General features: G+C 40.1%; 1 protein-coding gene across 1 annotated transcript in view; it reads right to left on the bottom strand.

Annotated features, from left to right (window-relative positions):
• Positions 1-18,832, bottom strand: part of LOC138762358 (formin-2-like) — a 439,633-nt gene that overhangs the window by 88,348 nt on the left and 332,453 nt on the right. Inside the window, exon 15 of the mRNA XM_069936126.1 lies at positions 8,339-8,390. Coding sequence (XP_069792227.1) covers positions 8,339-8,390 — 52 coding nt within the window. The remainder of the gene's footprint in view (positions 1-8,338; positions 8,391-18,832) is intronic.

Genomic DNA, 18,832 nt, shown 5'->3' with positions numbered 1-18,832 from the left:
TATCAGTGGGAGGAAAAAAAATGGTCAACATTTTGAGTAAAAACTCTTAATTGAGATTTAATTGGGCTCAAAAGGTCTTCCATTCTTTTTTCTCTCACTGAACCACTGAGATCCTCCAACAGACAGAGTTTAGTTTCTGATTCCAGCATCTGCATTCTTCTGTATATCTTCAACATCACTTACATGGTCACAGAGTAATCTTCAAAAGGATTTCAGATGTACCACAGTTTGGGACTTCATACAGCTTGTGCCCCAAGTGTACAAATCTCATGGGAGTAAATGGAAGACAAGGGGATAAAACTTCTAAACAATGATAAGACAGACACTCAACTTCTTAACCTCAAACCTCCTGAAAGGCACAAATCCTTCCAATGAAAGAATGAACATTCTTTCTGGTAATTCAGCAACAAGATGGAACCGCAGGGGCCCATCTGTGCCCCGTTCGGAACCGCAGGGGCTCATCTGTGCCCCGTTCAGAACCGCAGGGGCCCATCTGTGCCCCGTTCGGAACCGCAGGGGCCCATCTGTGCCCCGTTCGGAACCGCAGGGGCCCATCTGTGCCCCGTTCGGAACCGCAGGGGCCCATCTGTGCCCCGTTCGGAACCGCAGGGGCCCATCTGTGCCCCGTTCGGAACCGCAGGGGCCCATCTGTGCCCCGTTCGGAACTGCAGGGGCCCTTTTGTGCCCCGTTGTGCCTTGCCTCACTTCCTTATCATCTCCAATGAAACAGCAGGTGGTAGATGTGCTGGGCACAGTGGCTTTAATTCTCTAAATTTCAAGGCAGTTATGGGAAGAGATAAGGTGATCCTCATTGAAGCCTTGAATTAGGGGAAAGCCAAGTTCAGTGTCATATCAAGCACCTGGTGAAAGCAGTTTTTAGACAAGGTGCTTGTTTCTGAAGCCACAGGTGGCACATGGTATATTTTGAGAGATTTAGGAATGGATCCAGGCCTGAATATTCTGTGAAAGATAAAGTTAGCAAGATTAGGAAACTTTGGATGAGAAAGGATATTGGAGACCTGATCAGGAAATAAAAGCAACACACGTAGCAAGTGGAAGCAAGTGGAATTAAGGAAAGATTATACAGTGTGTAGGAAAGAACATGAAGAAATTAGGAGAGAAATAAACCATATAACCATATAATAATTACAGCATGAAAACAGGCCAATTTGGCCCTTCTAGACTGCACTGATCCAAGCACCCTCCTCTACTTCCACTTACCATCACTGTGCCCATATCCCTCCATCCCCCTCCCATCCATATACTTATCAAACTCTTTCATAAATGACAAAATTGACCCTGCCTCCACTACCTTTTGCGGAAACCCATTCCACACAGTAACAACTCTCTGAGTAAAGAAGTTCCCCCTCATGTTACTCCTAAACCTTTGCAAACTTTCAACCCATGACCTCTTTTATCCATCTCTCGTACTCTCAATGGGAAAAGCCTTTCCACATCAACTCTATCTATCCCTCTCATTATCTTAAACACCTCTATCAAATCCCCTCTCAGCCTTCTATGTTCCAAGGAATAAAGACCTAATTTGCTCAATCTTTCCTTGTATTCCAGATGCTGAAACCCAGGCAACATTTTTGTAAATCTTCTCTGCACTCTCTCTATCTTGTTAATATCCTTCCTATAAATCGGTGACCAGACTAAACACAGTACTCTAAATTTGGCCTCACCAATGCCTTATACAGTTTCATCATTACCTCCCAACTCCTATATTCTAGGCATTGATTTATATAGGCAAGCATACTAAAGGCCTTCTTCACCACCCTATCCACATATGCTCCTACCTTCAGGGAACAATGCATTGTTATTCCTAGATCTTTCTGCTCCACTGCATTTTTCAATGCTCTCCCATTTACCACACATGTCTTGCTTTGATTAATCTTTCCAAAATGAAGCACCTCACACTTACCAGCATTAAACTCCATCTGCCATCTTTCTGCCCACTCCTCTAAGCAGTTTAAATCTCTCTGCAATCTTTGAAAACCCTCTTCATCATCCACAATTCCCCCTATTTTAGTATCATCTGCATATTTACTAATCCAATTTACTGCCCCATCCTCCAGATCATTAATATATTTGACAAACAGCAACGATCCCAATACCGAACCCTGAGATATATCGCTTGTCACCGGCCTCCATCCTGACAAACATTTATCTACTACTACTCTCTGGCACCTTCCTTCCAGCCACTGTTGAATCCATTTGACTATCTCCAAATTAATACCCAAGGACTTAGCCTTCCTAACTAACCTCCCATGCAGAACCTTATCGAAGGCCTTACTGAAGTCCATATAGACAACATCCACTGCTCTACCCTCATCAACATTCCTAGTCACCTCTTCAAAAAATTCAACAAGATTGGTTAAACACGATCTTCCACGCACAAATCCATGTTGAGTGTCCCTGATCAGACCCTGTCCCTCCATATACTTATATATACTATCTCTAAGAATGCTTTCCCTCAATTTACCTACCACAGACGTCAAACTTACAGGCTGATAATTGCTAGCTTGCTCCTCGAACCCTTTTAAACAAAGGAACCACATGTGCAATACACCAATCCTCCGGCACTATATCCGTCTCTAATGACATTTGAAAAATCACTGCCAGAGCCTCCGCTATTTCCTCACTAACTTCTCTCAAGGTCCTGGGGAAAATCCTGTCAGGACCTGGAGACTTATCCACCTCTATGTTTCAAAAGCTCCAGTACTACCTCTTTCTTAAACACTAGTCTCCATATATACCCCCTTTGCTTCCTTTACCCTGCACAGTTCAATATCCTTCTCCTCAGTAAATACTGAGGAAAAGAAATTGTTCAAGACCTCCCCCATCTCTTTTGGCTCCACACACATTTGTCCTTTCTGATTCTCTATTGGACCAATTTTATCTCTCACTTTCTTTTTGCTATTTACATATTTGTAGAAACACTTTGGATTTATTTTCACCCTGCTTGCTACAGCCACCTCATACTTTCTTTTAGCTTTTCTAATTTTTCTTAAGATTCTTTTATATTCAATATAGTACCCAAACATCTCCTTTTTTCCCAGTTTCTTATATTTATTGTAGTACTCCCTCTTTTATCGAACCAAGTTTCCAATATCCCTTGAGAACCATGGCTCTCTCAAACTTTTGACCTTACCTTTCAACCTATCAGGTATATAAAGATTTTATACTCTTTAAATCTCTCCTTCAAAAGACCCTCCATTTCTCTATTACATCCTTCCCAGAAAACAAATTGTCCCAATCCACCCCTTGTAAATCCTTTCGCGTCTCCTCAAACCTAGCTTTATCCCACTCAAAAACCTCAACTCTGGGCCCAGATCTATCCTTTTCCATAATTACCTTGAAGCTAATGGTACCATAATCACTGGACCTGAAGTGCTCGTCCACACATACCTCTGCCACCTGACCCATTTCATTCCCCAACAGTAAATCCAACACAGCTCCCTCTCTAGTTGGTAACTCCACATATTGATGTAAAAAGCTATCCTGCGCACATTTTACAAACTCCAACCCATCCAGCCCTTTCACGGAATGGTTTTCCCAATCAATATTCAGAAAATTTAAATTCCCCACAGTCACTACCCTGTGCTTATTACAAATATCTGCTATCTCCCTACTAATTTGTTCCTCTAATTCACCTTCCCCATTCGGTCCTCTATAATACGCCCCTATAATTGCAACTTCCCTTTCCCCATTCCTCAATTTCACCCAAAATAGCCTCCCTGGATGAGCCTTCAATCACATCCAAGCACCGCTGTAATATTTTCTCTAAAAGGCAATGATATCCTTGACAAGGAAGACCAAGGAGAATGTGATACCTTTGATAATTATATCAGAAGCAGAAGTGAGTACCACTGGGGGCAAAAAGGATGATCTAGATATGGTCTTGTGTGATATTGATGAGGTCTTAAATGAATAGTTCCTCTCTGAATTTACCAAGAAAATAGAAGATAGTTGAGAGGTGTACATGGATAATCAGGACCTGGTCGGTATTAAGAAGGCAGTGTTAGATGTCATGGAATACATGGGTTGAGAAATCTCCAAACCCTGATGAAATTTATCCAAGGTAACCAAGGGAAATAAGAGATGAAATAGCTATGGCCCTGATCTAGATTTCGCATCTCCATTTGCCACAGGTGAGATGCCAGAAGGTTGGAGAATTAGAACATAAAAAATAGGAGCAGGAGAAGTCCATCTGGCCCATTGAGCTTGTTTCACCATTAAATAAGATCATTGCTGATCTGATCATTGACTCAATTCCATCTACCTGCCTTTTCCCCATATCCCTTAATGCCTTTTTTTTAAATATTAAAATCTATCTAATTAAACCATAAATATGTTTAATGAAGTAGCCTCAACTGTTTCCCTGGGCAGAGAATTCCACAGATTCACTACTCTCTGGGAAAAAGAGGGTTTTTTTTTCTTATCTCTGACTTAAATCTACTCTTCTGAATCATGAGGCTGTGTCCCCTAGTTCTGGTCTCACCTACCAGTGAAAACAAATTTCCTGCCTCTATCTTCCAATTTTATATTTCTATAAGATCTCCTCTCATTCTTCTGAATTCCAGTGAATATAATCCCAGGTGATTTAATCTTTCCTTGTAGGTCAAGCCCCTGGTGACCTACTGTGGAGCGATGAAGGCCAACATTCCATTTGCCTTCTTAATAACCTGTTGTGCCTGCAACCCAACTGCGAATTGCGATTCATGCACAAGCCCTCCTATCTCCTTCTGCTGCAGTTTTTAGCATTTAAATAATAATCTGCTCTTCTATTTTCCCTACCAAAGTGGATGACCTCGCATTTACTAATGTACTCCATCTGCCAGGCATTTCCCCATTCACCTAACTGCATTCTTCTGCAGCCTATCTACATCCTCTGTACAATTTACTTCTTTTCACTCAATTAATTATCATCCACAAACTTGGCTTTACTACACTCTGTCCCCTCTTCCAAATCATCAGTGTAAATGATGAACAGCTGCCAGCCCAACACCGACCCCTGTAGCACATTCATCCTGACTCTCTGTCTGCTATCATTAACCAATCCTCAATCCATGCTAATATGCTTCCCCCGACTCCATTCATCTGTATCTTATTGATAAGTCTCTTGTGCGGCACCTTACCAAATACCTCTGGAAATACAAATACACATCAACCTGTTCCACTCTGTCTACCATACCTATTATATTGTCAAAGAAGACCTGTCCTTTCTGAATCCATGCTGCATCTGCCTGATAGAACTCCTTTGTTCTAAATGTCTCGCTATTTCATCCTTAATGACAGCTTCGAGTAATTTCCCAACAACAGATGTTAAGTTAGCTGGCCGATAGTTACCCATCTTCTGCCTACATCCCTTTTTAAAAAGTGACGTGACCTTTGCTGTCTTCCAATCTGCTGGGACCTGCACAGAATCCAGAGAATTTTGGTAAATGACCATCAACACATCGACTATAACTCTCACCATTTCCCTCAATACCCTGGGTGCATCCCATCAGGACCAGTGGATTTGTTCGCTTTCAGTCCCATTAGTTTGCCTATCACTATCTTTTTGTAACAATTATTTTATAGAGGCCTTCACCTCCCTTCACATCCCTATCACCACTCTTTGGCATGCTGGACGTGCCTTCCACTGTGAAGACTGACAAAATATTTGTTCAATCCCTCGGTAATTTCCACATTACTCCATATCAATCTTCCTTTCTCATCTTCCAAGGGTCCTATGTTGACCACCATCTTATATTTTATAAATTTATAAAATTTTTTGCTATCTGTTTTTATATTTTGCGTTAATTTACCTTCGTAATCCTTCTTCCCTTTCCTTATTTGCCATTTAGTTGTCCTGTGTTGCCTTTTAAAGTTTCCCCAATCCTTCAGTTTCCCACTACTCTTGGCTACTTTGTACACATGAGTGTTTAATTTTATACTTTTCTTTATTTCCTTAGTTAACCAAGGCTGACTCTTCCCTCTCTTACTGCCCTTTTTAATCTCTACCCAGATGGACTCAACAGTCTGTTCCTTAGATCTCATATCATCCATCACTCTTGCCTTGATCTCATCCTTAATTAATAGCGGCTCCCCACTACCTTTCCCATCCTGGCTATCTTTTCGTATTACCTGATAACCTTGAATATATAATTGCCAGTCATGCCCACCTTGCAACCATGTTTCTGTGATGGCCACTAAATCATATGTCTGGATTCTAATTTGTATCAAGTTGTTGCTTTAATTAATAAAAGCAGTAAGACTAAGCCAAGTAACTATTTTTAAAAATAAACTTATGAAACTCCCAAGGGAGATTTAAGGATATACAAAAAGGCAGTTGCTGATCATGGATAACCAGCATTGCTTGGTCCAGGGTTCAAAAGAGGTAATGGTGGTTGGGAAAGAATGTAATCTTTCAGATAACATGAAATTGGGCAGTGTGAACAGTAAAGAAAATTGTCCAAGGATACAGCAATATATACTGTTGATCAGATGTAAAGTTGAGCAGAGATGGCAAATGAAATTTATTTGCAAGATGGAAAGTCATATTGGGGTCGGACATGTATATTGAATGCCGTGACATTAAGGAAGATTAACAAATAGAGGGGCCTTGGGTTTCAAATCCACAATTTGTTGAAAAATGAAACACAGGTGGAAGGCAAAGGCAGTATTTGGCATGATTGCCTTCATGGGCTGAGGCACAGAATAAAAAAGTTCTATGTTAAGCTGTAACTTCATAAAACACTCGTTAGACCATGCTTGAAGTGTTTAGCTCTGGCCGCCACACCACAAAAAAGATGCGGTCCTGCTAGAGAGAGTGCAGGAGATTCATCCGGTTCTTACCTGGATTGGAGGATTAATGGGGAGAGATTGCATTGACTGAATTTGTTTAACTTCAAGGGAAGGAATAAGAAAGGTCATTAATGGGAGATTCATAGAATTCTACAGCATAGAAACAAGTGCATCAGCCCTACTTGCCCATGTCAACCAAGCCATTACACAAGCTTGCCTTCATTTGTCCCATCTGAGAGAAAGCTTTTAAAACAAAAAAAAAGGTGGTGGTTGATATCTGCAACACAAACACGGAAGGTGGAGAAGTCAGACACAATCAATTTCTTTAAAAGATATCTAGACTTACATAGAAAGATATGGACTACTGTGGGCAAATACAACTTGAGCAGACGAGCAAAGGGTCAGCATGGAGACGTTGACTTTTGATCTATGGTTATGGGTATGAGGTAGGGGAAAAAAAGAAGACTGGTGTGGAGTAGATTTACATAGATCAGCAGAACATCGTGGGCCAAAAGGCCTGCACTGTGCTGTTCAACTCCATGATTTTATGACAAAAATAACTGATACAAACCACAATCTGGATACACAAGATTGCCAATTGACAGAGAATTCATTTCCAGCTCTAGCTTGTGCAAGGATTATCAGCCAACCATTCTTGATTTGAGCAATTCCCTTCAATTGTTTGAAGGTGAGGCACTGTAACTTTTCCCATAAATGCAATGTTAGTGAATAATTGAGTGAGATACCGCAGGCATCTCTCTATAGCAGCTGAAAGTTACCAACTTGGCTCATTGCACTGCTAGGGTTCAGAAGAGTGAAGAGAGTAGAAAGCAAAAATGGTTTCAGTTGCCAGCACTGGTCTGTAAAGCATTTGAATAGACAACAGATCGAAAATAGGTCATGCAGAACAAATAGTGGTATTTCAAGCAACGACACAAGCTTGCCTGTTAAAAAAACAAGCAACGAGGGATACATTGGAGGGCTCACATTATCTTGATGTGCACCATCTCAATCCAAGATGGGAAAAAAAACAAACAAGAAGATGCAATGAGACTGTCTGAACCCTCCAATATCTTCATGACTTCATTCAAAAATTCAAACTTCTGACTTTTTCCCCAAGCAGTTCAATTAAAACTAAAAAAAAACCTAATTTTTAATCTTATCTCTTTTATTGAAGTACACTGTTACCATGCTCAGGATCTTTGCCATCAATGACCAGTTCTTCCAAAATAAACACCACTAAACTGAACTGAAAATAGATACTATCTTTAAAGCAATTAGCAAATCTTGGGATGCAGCATAAAAATTTCATTTCAGATATCTGATGCACAATGGGAAATTCAGACCAATAGCTTCCCTGATCCCTTACACCTGCAAACCCATGTAATCTTTGATGCATGAAACCTCCAGTATTTGGCAATAATAGCATTTTGCTTCCAATTCAGGGTTTGAACATTCTGTAGTTTCCAAACAGACAATGGAGGGGGAATATTTTACCAGGGAAATTTCTACTTATGATTACAAACCTGAACATTTTTTTTTTTACCTTTTGTGAGTTCCAGTCAAGAAAGCTTCCTGAAATTCTTGATCAGACTTTGCTGTGAATCCAAAAGAAAGCAGCAATTAATAGCGTGGTCAAAAGGTCAACTTGAAATACTTTCAAATTGGAGCATTTAAAAAATAACTGCATCATTTACTCTAATTTTGAAAGTTAAATTGGGCTTAACTTTGACTCAAATAAAAAGAAACAGAAGCAGGAGAAAGCCCCAAGACTCCTTGAATTGCTGAGAACAGACTTGAGAACCTCGGGCATATCATTGGCAACTAGGATCAAAGGCTTTTGGCACTGGCTTTCAGTGGAAGCCTGATGATCGAGTGCCAGTTGAAAAATATGAATCACATTTGAAGAACATCTTTAGAAATTCAATGGAAATGATGGTTCTCTTTTATTTTTATTTGATGAGCAATGTTTTAGTGAACAGAAGGTTTGAATAAAAATGAGATGAAATATGCAAGTGGGGGGTATCTTAAAAATATCAATTCCTTTCGATACAAATACCCTTAAATCCCCAACTGGAATGTTGAACGTGACTTTATTTTATCATATCAAGGTTCAGAAAAGTTGCTTTCATTTAGAAGTTTAAATAGAATCATCCATTGACCAACAAGTATACCTATCCTCCCCCAAGTCAGAACTAAACTATTATTAGAATGATTCTAGGGCAGGTTGGAGCACAAATAGAATTCACAATGGAATAAACCATGAAAAAAGCTGTGGTTTGGTATTCTGGAATCAAATTCTTTACAATGGTTTTCACAATTTTGGAGCCAAAATTGCCAGTAAAAACTAAGGCCAAAAAAAAAGTGATTTTCAGGACTGTATTCCATGTGAATGCTGCGTCAGTTTGTAACTCGGGTCTTAAAGAAACAAATGGGAGGAGTTAGTCAGGGGCCCTCAAAACTGCTCCAACATTCAAAAGGGCAAAGCCTAATTTGGCTTCAACTAATTTCCTGTCTGTACCAATTCCCCTCAATCTGTCTCAGGCTTCAACAAGTTCAATGACTCAGTCTTCAGAAGTAAATAATTCTAAAGATTCACTAATCTCAAAGAAGGCATTTCTCCTTAACTGCATGAAACACAGGGCTCTGGAAAAGTTAGTGGACAGTGCACATAGGCAAAACTCTCCCCTCCACGGAGAAAACCGACATGAATGTTGCCATCAGAAAGCAACAGCAACCATTAAGGATCCACACCACCCAGGACAAGCTTTGTTCTCTCTGCTGCCATCAGTAAAGAGGTGCAGGTACCACAAGACTCGTACCACCAGGTTCAGGAATAGCTGAACCATCAGACCCCTGAACAACACTCATTTAAGGACTCTTAGTTTGCTCATTATTTATCACTGAATTTTTTTTTCTGTATTTGCATAGCTTGTTTACATTTCTTTCCTTGGCATACATTTTTGTTCTTGAGTACAGTTTACAATTACCAATAAGTAGAAATTCTTCCCGACCCACACGAAAAAGAATCTCAGGGTTGTATGTGATGTCATGTATGTACTCTGAAAATAAATTTGAACATAACTTTGATATAGGAGACCCCTAATTTCTAAACCTGAATTTAATCTCTATACCAGAATTTAATACTATTTAACACTTTCTGGTATTCAGAGAAACTGAGAAACCTATTCAATATAAATAATTAGTATTACTAAATACTCATTGAAGATTAAAATTATTAAATTAACTAATAAAATTATTATTTTTTCTCTATACGGTCAGCCAAAGGCCTCCATTCAAATGAACAAGGATTGGTTAGATTGTGCAGAGAGGCAATTTCCCAACACATTACTAGGGAATCCCAGTTGGCTGGACTCCACATGGAGTTCAATATGACAGGGACAGATGTGCAGCATCTCTCAATCATCAAATCCTAAACTTAGAGCAAACTAAGAACTTAATCCGGTGCAATGGGCTGATCACCCATGATTTTTTTTTTTGGGCACAACTTGCACCATTAATATTCATGTCTCCAAATTTTTTGCAGGACATCCTATTCTTTTTTAAATGTGATTCTGATCTGATTACTATACTCTAGCTGAGACCTAAACAATAAGTTACCAAGGTTTAGAATGCCTCCAGTTCTTGCATGTTGTTTTACTTGTCTTCTCAATCTAATTTTCTGCCTTTGAAGGCAACTGTACATCCATCCCACAGTTTGGCTCTTCCTGCACCCAATTTAAAATCACTCCGACTTCCACTGTCTATACATAGATGTGACATCTATGTATATTAATTTTTAAAAATTACAATTTAAAAAAGTGTAATTCTTGGAATTATTTTAATACTTTTAATCTTAAAAATTTATACTAACATGAATTAGTTGCATGTGCCTGGCACCCACATCCCCAAGACACATCCCCACATCCCCAAGACACATCCCCACATCCCCAAGACACATCCCCACATCCCCAAGACAGTGTGGCAGTGTGATTTTAGGTGTCCAGTAAACTTAAGGAAGTTGATGGGCAGGTAAGACAAGGGATTCTGGTAACTAAGTAGAGAATGGGTTTGATGAGAATGGTGTGAAGGGAAGACCTGAAAGACTTACAAGAAGAGAAATTTAGTTAAACTGCCATAAATAATCTTCATTTCCTAACACAAATGAATCTTCAATTTGGTGACTTATTCCTTGGTTATGTAATCATTACTCAAAATTATTTTGAAGAAATTATTATTACGGTAGATGTAAACATCTGGAGAATTTCATGTAAAAAACTGTCAAGAATGCATTTTTTTTTCAATTCAACAAATCTATTTGTGAATACTTCTTTGATCCATAATTTAAACACTGGCAAACTCACAAATGAACACAAAATTTGTGTTCAAAAACAAAAATAACTTTCACAAGTGTTTTATTCTACATGGAATGTTCATGTCTTGTTTCAATTTCCCGTCTCCTCTCAATAAAATCAGAATGATTTGGCATTCCCATTTGGGGGATCTTCTCCAAGTAAACCAGTAAAAGGTTATTGGCTTCCCAGTTCATTTTTTTGAAGATGCCAGTGCCAGATTCTGCCAAGACCCATACAAGATTCCAGACAATCTAAACTTCAGCTACTAAAATGTCAAACAATTAACCAAGATCCATAGAACCTCACTCCATAAATAAATATTCTTTCTCCAATTCTGGCTCTTTGGTGAGCCAACCTTTCTCTCCAATTCTGGTGAAGTGCAGTTCCTGGCTTAACTTTCCCACTTCTGGGCCAAAGTACATTTCTTCTTCACTTCTCAGTCTGTGGCTTCTGGCAAAAACTAACAGGGACATTCCAGGGGGTGGGACCTCTCCAGTATCTAGCGCAAGGCTTGGCTGTCTGAGGCTTCAATGCCAGAAGGCTTGATATATTTCTCTGAATATCCCCAGGATTTAGAAGCACGTCAACTTTCTCCATGGACATGGCCAGATCTGTTGATGCTTTTACCATTTAAAGTTTTTTTTATTCTCCCCCCCCCCCACCCCCGCATTAGGTGAACTCTCTTACTCTGTTCTATGATTGCAAGATGGCAGTATTAAGTGCACCACTAATAAATTAGACTAAATTTATTCTTCACCCATGAAAAGCATTACTTGGTTATTAATCTCTCACCTGTTTGTGAGGCTTTTCCATTAGCAAACTGCTGCTGTGTTTGTTTACAATGTAACACTTGAAAAATAATCCATAGGCAAAGATGTGAAAGGCACTAGGTGGATGCCTAAATTCCTTCTTCTAAAATGAATCTGAAACAGATTTATTCCCCTCCAGTGACATGTTGAATTACACTGGAAGATAGTGGTTTATTTTGTGATGGCCTTCTCTTTCATGATAAGCCAAACATAGACATGGTATAACAACCTTAAGTAGATATTTTGTCAATGACAAAAAGGTTGGAAAATGGTGGACCTCTTCTCCCAAATCCTTGCATCTCTGATAAACAGATTTACATGTTGCTAAAAGTAAGAAAACCACCAAATTACAAATAATAAGAATAGAGAAATACAAAAACCAGAATGCTGGAAACAAAGCTGGAAGAATTCAACGGGTTAGGCAGCATCCATTGGTAGAAATGGCCAGTCATTGTTTTGGGAGCCCTTTATCATCTCCCCTTCAAAGTTCTCACCCGCATTTTCAAACTCCACTTTGGCTTTGCTTCTCTCCAATCTATTTCAGCCCTGTATATAAACTGCACTTTTTGCAATTAGCCACAGATTCAATCCCTCCAAGGCAGGTCCCCTCAAGCTGCTCAATCGCTCAGCCTCTCACTCCACCTCAGAGTGATTACCACACTCTGACTTATTTTTACTTTTTGACTTTCAATTTTCTCAGAGGCTCAATATTAATTATTTATAATAATTTGATGGACGATGATAGCTTCGCTAGTTAAGATCAAAAGTGGGAGCACGACTTAGATTTGTCACTTGTAGGTGAGGACTGGGATATGGTTCTAAATTTGATTAATGACTCCTTCTTCTGTGCGTGACATTGTTAGAATTCAAAGTGTTGCAGAGAGCACACATAATAATATTATTATTATGATACGGATTCATTAAAGTGATAAATGTAACATTTTCAATGCTTCATTGATACATGTGTTTTGGGCTTGCCCTCATTTAGAAATTTTTTGGAAACATCATTTTCAAACTTTATAAGTCATTTTTAAGGTCAAATTAGAACAATTCCCCTTAATTGCTCTAAGTGGTTTCTTCTCTCACGAGCAGATTTTACATCATTGATACCTAGATGGGAAATTTTGATGAAATGCAAAGACAGCACTCCACCTGTTCATACTCAATGGTTGTAGGAGGCCATGTCCTTCCTAAGTTTAGAAAAAAAAAAGATATAATGTTAAAGATATGATTAATTTTCATGAGACGTGGTGCCCATTCTTGGAGTATTCCCAGAATTTAACGCTCCTGAACAGCATTGTCTGTTCTCTGAATGTCATCCTTCGTTTCCTAAGTACATTAGATATGCAAGTTAACCTTGTTTAGAGGGAGGGGTCCGATTAATAGGGTTTTTTTTCCTTTCTTTTCTTTTTCATTTGAGATATTTTGATAAAATAGGTTTGACTGAGAATGGTAAACAAAATTTATACCATGTATGATTAACATATTATTGGAGAAGTACAAATTATCTGTCTTTTCTTATATTCCAGCCCATGTATTGGATTAATTAAAGTATGTTTTTTTTGATTGAAGTCAAAAAAGACATTTAAAAAGAAATACACTCTAACTGCACTTGTGTCTCCTTCCACAGATCAATGCAACGTTCGTTCAAAAATCCTCCAGTGATTTTGCTTTTAGTCAAATGGAAAATTACAAACTGCTACTGTTTTTGAAGGAAACATTGAGGGAAAATTAAATGTTGGTCCTCAACTCTCAACAGACTAGCCAATTAAATGTTGGTCTTCAACTCTCAACAGGTCGTGCATAGAGTCCATGCAATTTGTTGCCCATCTAGGACGACACAATCATTCAGACACAGATAATAGTCACTTCTTTCATTTCATAGTTGATTGACACAAAGCCTTCAGCAATATTTTCCAAGAGGTTGTGTGTGTGCGGCGTGGTGGGGGGGGGGGCGGTGAGGGTGGTGGAGAGAGCTGTCTCACTCTTTCTCATCCTCTAGCAGATGGAAGTTGCTGTGCATCTGGGTAGGAATTAAACAAAAACTTTTCAAAAACTGAGATCAATCTCTGCCTCTATTTATCATCTTCCCTGCAGGAGGTATTTTTGGTAACAATTATCCAATTACACTCCATCCCAGATTCCCAAGTCAGAGATCAACCCTTCCTAGAGTTACTTGGTCAAAGGCATTTCACTATTCAACCATCCAGCTATGCCAAGGCATCTTGGTGGAGCTAAGTAGCTCAATGACAGAGTAGAGAGTCAATACAAAGCTCAGGGCAGTCCATCACCCACTGGTGCAGCAAAAGTTGGGCACTGATAGCAATGGGGCAGCTTGGTGGCTGGTTGAGTGATCACCAAGCCCAGCCATCCTCTGATCAGAATGAAAAGTAGGCATCTATCAAACTCCAAATGCTGATCCCCAAACCAGATGCTCCACATCACCAAGAGACATGTGCCTTCCCATACATGTGGAGAAGTTCATTGTACTGGTGAAAAATTGGTTAGCAATGAAACAGGAACATGACAAAGAACCATAGGAATATGCTCATACACATTTGTTTTCAATGTGATGACATAACTTCCATCTCACAACTTGAAAGACATGTAAATTTGGGCAATAAATTGCTTTGATCATATGCGATTGTGCTCTAAGGTGAAGAAGGACTGACAAAATGGCTTTGAGTCCTTACTGCTGCTCAGTAAAGTCACGAGTGGTCTGATCTTTGGCCTCAGTTCCAGCTTCTTGCACAATCCTTTTGTTGAGTGCCTTTTCTCTGACCCCTGCAATAACACAAACCTCCCAGTAACCAACAATTTGAATAACATGCAACATTCCTCCATTGACATAAACTGCCAAAACAAAGCTTCTTACAAAATGGAGGAATGCTACCCAGTATTCCATCATCAAGGCACTCTCCAAACTGATGGCATTAACGTTAATTCTTCCAGTTTCTGTGGAACCTATCCCCCCCACCCCAACTCTCTCTTCCCCATCCTTCTTTCCTCCAGCTTGTCACCCACTTCCTTCTCCATTTAGAGTTGTTCTCCCATCTATATCTACTTATGACCTCACAGCCTGTACCCCTCCTCTCCCCCACCTTTTTCTTCAGTTGTCTGCCTGCTTTTTCTTTATACCTCGATGAAGGGGTGTGGTCTGGATCATTGATTACCCTTTACTTTCTGCTGCATGACCTGCTGAGTTTTTCCAGCACTTGGTGTATTGCACGACAATCAAAGCATCTGCAGACTTTCCTGTTGAATCTCATGACCCACAATTCCCACACATGCCAAAAATTGCTCCCAGGCTTGAACAAGCAATGACATTCTCATCCATCTATTGTGTTCAAGAATAGTTTTGACGGGTTCGAAGAGAATCAAGTCTGGACATGTGTTATCAACAAGCAGCGGACCATAGTTACACTCAGGGGAATTCACAAAAGGGCACACGGTCATACAGACGAATGTGCACAGCTCACAGGCACGATATACTGAGAAAGGAGGGTTTAACTTCTTCAGCACCCACCTGCCACAGGCATGGTATACCACGTAACTAACAAGTACTACACCTAATCTCCAGTATTGCTGCTGCTTGGGATCCAGGACATGCTCATTGAGTCAGCCCTCCGGAACTGCCCATGGTTTGCTGCCTGGAGTTCAGCAATGGTCACAACTATTGTAAACACATATATACCAATAATACACAACTACACATCAGGTTTGAATAAATCACCGCTAAACATTCTCAACTCCCTATTGGGAACGTGAGGGTTAAACACACAGTATCATCAATTCTCTCGATCTCTAGCAGGCACAGGACATTAACAAACAGTAAATTAATTACAACAAGTATATCAAATGAACCTGGTCTTCAGCATTGCCCACAGCTCAGAATCCAGGACGGGCTTATTGCATTCAGCCTTCCGGAGCTGCCCGTGGCCTGCAGTTCAGTAATGGTCTCCATGCAGCAGTAGGAAACAGGGAGAGCAGGGACTGCACACGTTCGGCTTTTTCAATGCAAAACCTATCCTCGTGACCTGCAAGGGCCAATCGCCTATCAGCCTTACCTGTGGGCAGATCTAACCCTTGATTGGCAAGTGAAGCAACTTCTGACTAGGCTCCAGCCAGAAAGGTGACATGCCTCTCGACAATCCAAATTCCCACTAGATTCCAGAGGCCACGTTATCCTCACAATCCACACTCCCAACAGATTCCAGACAGAGAGGCCACGTGACCCGCCACAATCCACACTACACCCTCTAGGGAAGAAACAACTCGAAAAGGTGCAGACCAGAAATGTCTCACTTTTACTGTCTTACGATTGACCTCAAATTGAGAATGCTTTCTAGTTCAAGATTCTCCTAACATGAGAATCATCCTCACTGTGTTTAATCTGCCTCTTCAGAATCTATTGTGCTTCAGTAAGATCATCTTTCATTCTTCCAAATTCAAAAAAAATATTGGTCCAACCTTATGAGGTAACTCCTGCATCACAGGAATCAATTTAGTGAACCCTTGTTGCACTCACTTTTCCCAAGTTTCACCCTTGCTTAAAGAAATTAAAACTACAATGGTCTCAAAGTCATTCATTCTTCTCCTACTTCTGAACTTCTTCACTCCCGACAAGACTAATCTCTAATTTTCCTTCCAAATTATTTTCAGCCACTGTGAGCTGATTGGATGTTGCACATGCGATTACCCAGGTTGTCTTGTGACAAACTCAGCTTCACAGATGCTTCACAAATTGCTAAAAATATTCAGTCTTTACTGTTTTGTCTCAAATCTTCAGCATCAACCTGGCAGAATTTCCCCACACTTGAACAACGAACCAGACTGAAGGCAAAATTAGTTCCCTCTACTGAAGATCAATCACAGATGCCAAAGTAGAGCGTGAGTTCCAACTCCTTTCCGGAATGATTCTGGTGATTCATAATTGCTACACCTGGATCATTAACTTTGTGGAACCACTTCAGTTATTTGTAGCCAAGTGATGTAGTTTAATAGCTGAATATAGAAGCCATCAACAACCTCCCACCCATGGCTTTTAGTAGTACTAAAAGAGTTGGGCATCTGACCGCCAACTGATTAGCCAAAAAGAAACAAAAAGTCTGCAAGTCTCTTTGTACAAACTCCCATCTCTAACACTTCAAAAATCCTTGAGAAAAACATCTGCATGTGACACAATTTGGAAATAAGGCTCTGCATTAACCATCCATCTAACTGGGATAAGTCCCTTCAACAGCATCCCTTTCCCTGGATTAGTTGGAATGGTTACAGGGTGGCAGAAAGGAATCACAAGCAGATACACATCAATCTGTGCCTCTGACTGAAAGTTTCCTCTGGCTGGTCTCCCAGTGGAATAAAATGGGTCGTGTTCTGAGTCTGGGCAGGGAACTAACCCGAAGTATTGCACCTCTTCCAGAGCTTCCTCAAGCTTTTACTTGCTCCTGGAAATGGTACATTTCAATACAGAACATTCTCTTAGCCTGCACTGCAGCAAGTAAGCTATGCAAATTGCATGGCCTGGTTAGATATACAATTTGGCCAAATTTAGCCACACTGCCTTGTGGATTAATTCAGGAAATGCGACATCATCAGATAACAAATTATCCTCCAATATTCAAAGATAATGACGGTCAATAACAAGATGCAATCAGAACTGAAATTCAGTTGTTAGGGAATTGTATGAGAAACTTCAGTGACCACCGAAGTTGAAGATTTGATCTGTGGATGTGAGATATCTGCATGGAATGAAATAATAGACATCAGTTAAAATTGCTCTAGGCTCTCAATCATTATAATGAACCCCAGTGATTTAATGTGGTAAACAGTTGCATGGAAAATCCTCCAAATTTTTATGATTTAACTTTCTTGGTAAATTGAGCTCAATGGGCATGCCAAGGAGAAACATTTCTTCTGGCTTGCAAACTGCACTGTTTGGTAAAGTAGTGATTGTGTGAGCGAGGGAACAGTTTCATTTTATTCAGCTATCATCATCCTGAACACCTAAACTTCTAACTTCAATGCAATAAATTCTTGGCTAAAACAGAGGTTGAACAGATCACTCCATGGGACTTTTTAAATGTAGAAGGCAGGCTAAATATTTACAAAATGTTTTCAGCTCTTCCCTAAGTTTTATTCTTTCAATAGGCATTTTCACACTGCAGGTGAGTGGTGACCCTAATTGGACCCGAGTGAAATTCCCGGCAAGGCAGGACTCCTGGGTCTTTCACACCATGGTCCAAATTCTCTATAATTTACCCTCCCCACCCGCAGCGATGACATAGTGAGTGACACATTACGTACTCACAGAAAGGTGTGTGTGTCTGGGGGTGGTGCTGGTGGGACCAATTAACAATTTGGTTGGGACCAAGAGAAGGCAACACAGCTACTTAAATAGAAAATAGGCCAGGTGACCAAAATTCTTTAAAATCTTAAGAAAACAAAGCATTGCTGCTTAAGTCAGATCTTTATAATTTAAGGTAGCAAGCGACAGCACAGTTGAACCTTTGTGTTATATTAGGCTTGGAAACGATTTTGTGAAATTTTACATTTTGGAATTTGAATGTACCAGTCTTTAGAAATGCAAGAGGAAAATAGCAGAATGAACTGATTTATTGAAGGAAGATTGAGGTTGACAAGTTTAAACGCTGAAATGACTACACAGTGATGCATCATGTAAGCGCTGATGTCACAACACTTCCCCTACTCTGCCATTGGCCAATTCAGACTGCAGGGCGATGGCAGCCCTAGTCAAGAGGTAGGGCTGCAGACCCGAGTAATTTCCCCGGGCCGACATTTTCACACTGCCAGTCCACAGGAGGGTTCCTGGGAATCCCCATTTTACATGGCAGTGTGAAAAGGCCTAAGGTCTCC

The sequence above is a fragment of the Narcine bancroftii genome, chromosome 4, assembly GCF_036971445.1.
Source record: "Narcine bancroftii isolate sNarBan1 chromosome 4, sNarBan1.hap1, whole genome shotgun sequence".
In the NCBI taxonomy this organism is placed as follows: domain Eukaryota; kingdom Metazoa; phylum Chordata; class Chondrichthyes; order Torpediniformes; family Narcinidae; genus Narcine; species Narcine bancroftii.
This window is presented reverse-complemented; position numbering and strand designations above follow the sequence as displayed.